Source organism: Protomyctophum bolini (genome assembly GCF_963924005.1).
Source record: "Protomyctophum bolini genome assembly, chromosome: 6".
Taxonomy (NCBI): Eukaryota; Metazoa; Chordata; class Actinopteri; order Myctophiformes; family Myctophidae; genus Protomyctophum; species Protomyctophum bolini.
Genome location: NC_137867.1, coordinates 26301408 through 26305749, shown reverse-complemented (window position 1 = coordinate 26305749; position 4342 = coordinate 26301408). Strand labels below are relative to the sequence as shown.

General features: G+C 42.1%; 1 protein-coding gene across 1 annotated transcript in view; it reads left to right on the top strand.

Annotated features, from left to right (window-relative positions):
- Positions 1–2279, top strand: part of cep120 (centrosomal protein 120) — a 37722-nt gene extending 35443 nt beyond the window's left edge. Inside the window, exon 20 of the mRNA XM_080765484.1 lies at positions 1849–2279. Within this exon, the coding sequence (XP_080621610.1) occupies positions 1849–1852 (4 nt within the window). The 3' untranslated portion in view covers positions 1853–2279. The remainder of the gene's footprint in view (positions 1–1848) is intronic.
- Positions 2280–4342: the final 2063 nt, after the last annotated feature.

Genomic DNA, 4342 nt, shown 5'->3' with positions numbered 1-4342 from the left:
TCGCTAACAAACGAACATAAACTTTTTGACATGAGCAGCCATTCTATGGCAAGACCCAGACAAACCATGCAGCCTATAAGCAGCCAGCGATCAGACCTATTTGTCAAGTTAACAGAGTGTGGTTGTAATTGAAAGGGGTCACCAGAGAAGTTGAATTTCTCACAGACTTTACTCTCCTCTTCTCCTCTGCATGTTTCCAATTATGTCCTCTTTTCCCTCCGTCGCACTCAGAAAAACTCTAGTTTGATCGTTAATTGGTTTTGAAAGTGTGACCTCTCGTCTGCTTAATATTTTCCTCTGGCAGGAAATTCCATGAAAAGCAAACCATTACAACCATTACAGCTATTACGATCGCCACTGCCCTCCGAGGTTTAAATTAACGTTCGCACAGAGTCAGGGAGGGCACTGCTTAAATGTAATCTGGTTGAGAAAGTAATATATGGTGTAATCCGTTGAATTAGAAAAAAGGGACTTTGCATAAGCATTAGACTGAGAGTCATGTAAGTCATTTATATGTAATGTTATTTCTGCTGTCAAAAGCCATTAGATAATGTTAGGACAAACACTTAAAGATGGAGTGCCGTGATCCCCCCACCCCCTAAAACATGATCATCCGGTACTTTCTTTAAAAAAAACTGTGCAGAAAGTGTTAAAACTATGTTTTTATGTGGCCACACCCACCAGTTCATTAAGTATGCCTGGTTTTCACTTCATAATGTGGGAGGGGTTAGGGTTAAGATGTCACTAAAATGGTGTTATTTCAATTGGGCCTTTTGACTCAAAGGCTTTCAGCTTTAAGGAAGAAACCAAAAATACACAGGGAAGACATATTTGAATATTATAACCACACCTGGGGGTCTATTAAAGTAATGTTAACTCCATAGACACATGCAAAACAGAAAAAGTACAAAAATCACGGCACTCCATCTTTAACTCTATTTTTTTAATTGTAGTCTACTGTGTGTGTGTGTGTGTGTGTGTGTGTGTGTGTGTGTGTGTGTGTGTGTGTGTGTGTGTGTGTGTGTGTGTGTGTGTGTGTGTGTGTGTGTGTGTGTGTGTGTGAGTGAGTGAGTGAGTGAGTGAGTGCGATGTAATGCTAATGTAATGTTTCCTCTGGAAACTGGCTTTTTATGATACCTGTTAGTGATTCAAGTAATCAGATTACTGCAATCCTGTAATCTTTTTAGAAGTACTCCATTACTCCCAAACCTCCATTCACACATTAGCTTTTCTTACAAAGAAGAAGAAGGGAAAGAAAAGTCAAACTTTCTGTTCTGTGATCCTTTGTTTAGCCTCGGGGGCCTGAAGCTGCACGTTCACACACACAGGTCCCCAGTTCCCATGGCAAAAACCACGATGATTGATGGCTGAAAATTGTAACTGTATTTGCTTTAGTGAATTGACTGAATTCCCTGGTGAATAATGTGGTTTAAATGTCTGTGGGAGCTGGCAGACTCCTGCGTTGCGCTGATAGGACTGTTAGCACAGAGGAGGTGTGGAGAGGTAGGCAGTGGTTTTAATAAGAGAGGTCAAGGTAGGGTTGTAGTGAAGTATCTGAAGTGTGTGTGTGTGTGTGTGTGTGTGTGTGTGTGTGTGTGTGTGTGTGTGTGTGTGTGTGTGTGTGTGTGTGTGTGTGTGTGTGTGTGTGTGTGTGTGTGTGTGTGTGTGTGTGTGTGTGTGTGTGTGTGTGTGTGTGTGTGTGTGTGTGTGTGTGTGAATGGTGCATTTATATAGCGCCTCTATCCAAGGCGCTTTACATAGATCTGAATCTGGTCTCTGTGTTCACATTGAACTGGATCTGGTCTATCTGTGTTCACATTGAACTGGATCTGGTCTATTTGTGTCCAGGTGATCCTGAAGGACCGAGTGGGATCTCCTCTGTTCCTCATGGACGTCAAGAAGGTGTTCCCGGTCTCCTGGACCTACACCTGGTCTCCTGTGGCCCTGGACTCCATTCACATCCTACAGCAGGTCTAGACCTACACCTGGTCTCCTGTGGCCCTGGACTTAAAACACAAACCCCACCAGCCTCAACCTGGGCTTCTTACAGCAGGTCTAGACCTACACCTGGTCTCCTGGACCTACACCTGGTCTCCTGGACCTACACCTGGTCTCCTGGACCTACACCTGGTCTCCTAGACCTACACCTGGTCTCCTAGACCTACACCTGGTCTGCTGGACCTACACCTGGTCTGCTGGATCTACACCTGGTCTCCTAGACCTACACCTGGTCAAGTGACCTGAAATGTACACCTGTAAACGTTGAACTCCTTCCAAATGAAAAATGACTCTGAGAGTGTTCATTTGGTGTGGACTGGCCTTAACTCTGAGAGTGTTAACCCATTCTGACCTGAGATCAGATTCTATAAAATGTTCTTCTACATCCTGACAGTTTTCTGAAAAAGCTATGTTTCTATTTTAGTCGTTCTTGGATTTTTCAAAAATAGCAGACCTACAAGCTCGTACTATGAGCTTGTAGATCTGCTATTTTTCAATAGCTAAAGCATAACATAATGCCAACACCAAAATGGGTTAATTTGGTCTAGGACAAAAAATGTCGCTCGACTGCCTTTTTAAACTAAATGAAAACTAAAACTAGGCTATGATGACTAAAACTATGACTAAATCATATACTGACAATTTTATCGACAAATAATCTCTGGTTGTTCCAAATTTCTCAGTTTATATATTCAACAAATATAACCAAATGGACCCTTACGGGTCTGTATCTCTGAGTGTAACACATGGAACCAAATAGACCCTTATGGGTCTGTAACTTATAACACATGGAACCATATGGACCCTTACAGGTCTGTAACTTATAACACATGGAACCATATGGACCCTTACAGGTCTGTAACTTATAACACATGGAACCAAATAGACTCTTACTGGTCTGTATCTCTGAGTGTAACACATGGAACCAAACAGACCCTTACAGGTCTGTAACTCAGAGTGTAACACATGGAACCAAATGGACCCTTACATCTGTAACCAGACATCATCCAATCATGTTTACATTGCTATGTGCAACAAAACAGGTGATAATCAACTGCATTTGAATGAAATAAATTAATATATATAATATAATACATATTTTTCTTGAACGATGCGTTCTGTGATGTCAGAGACACTGTGATGCGTTCTGTGATGTCAGAGCCTCGGCATCATCAATAGGATGTACTATTACTCGAACGAAAATAAAAGCTTGTTATTATTCCCTGACATAATTTTATAGCTAAATGGACAGAATTCTATTTTATTTGAATGATGAAACCCAGCTGCCATTAATAGATGGAAATTGCGGAAATGGAAATTGCGGAAATGGTAATTGCGGAAATTGCTCTTCACTTATAGCTATCTATTTTCAGGTAGATTGTTTTATTTTACTCAGTCAGCCATATCACTACTCATTTTTTTTCATGAAAAAGGTCATAGCTGGGTAATCTATTTTCAGGCAAATTGTGTTTATTGTATTTTATTTTACTCAGCCATAACAATTTATTTTCTGTTAACCAACTTGCTGGCTGGCAGGCAGGCAGACAGCTACTCATAGACAGGCAGACAGACAGACAGCTACTAATGGAGAATTGGACAGGCAGGCAATCAGACAGCTACTCATGGACAATTGGACAGGCAGGAAGGCAGACAGCTACTCATAGACAGACAGACAGCTACTCATGGACAATTGGACAGGCAGGAAGGCAGACAGCTACTCATAGACAGACAGACAGCTACTCATAGACAATTGGGCAGGCAGGCAGACAGCTACTCATAGACAGACAGACAGCTACTCATGGACAATTGGACAGGCAGGAAGGCAGACAGCTGCTAGATGGCTGCTGGTGCTCATTTGCCTGATTGAACACCTGTTAAAGGCTGATGGTGGTGACACTCAAACAAATATCAAACAAGATGGCGGAATAAACAAACCTATAAAGGCTGATACAGACAGCCACAGACACACACGTCCTTGTGTTTATTAATATAAGCCTTTATAACCAACCAAAGGGTGAAATAATGCACGTGCGTGCGTGAGTGCATGAGTGCGTGTGTGTGTGTGTGTGTGTGTGTGTGTGTGTGGTGCACACAGCAGTTACATCAACAGTGGATGATCCAAACACTCTGACTAACGGACCAATGACGGACGGACTAGTTGAACAGGTGACCGGATCCAGTGGGCGGGGCTTTGGATTTAAATAGGAGCGGCCATGTTTTTTCCCAGCATGCTGTTTGGTTTGGGATCCACTTCATGCTGTCTGTTCCAAGGTAAGAAGCGTTTGTTTGAGAAACACGGTTTTATCCTTGAGCACTGTTGTTGTTTAGACATTAAGATGATTTA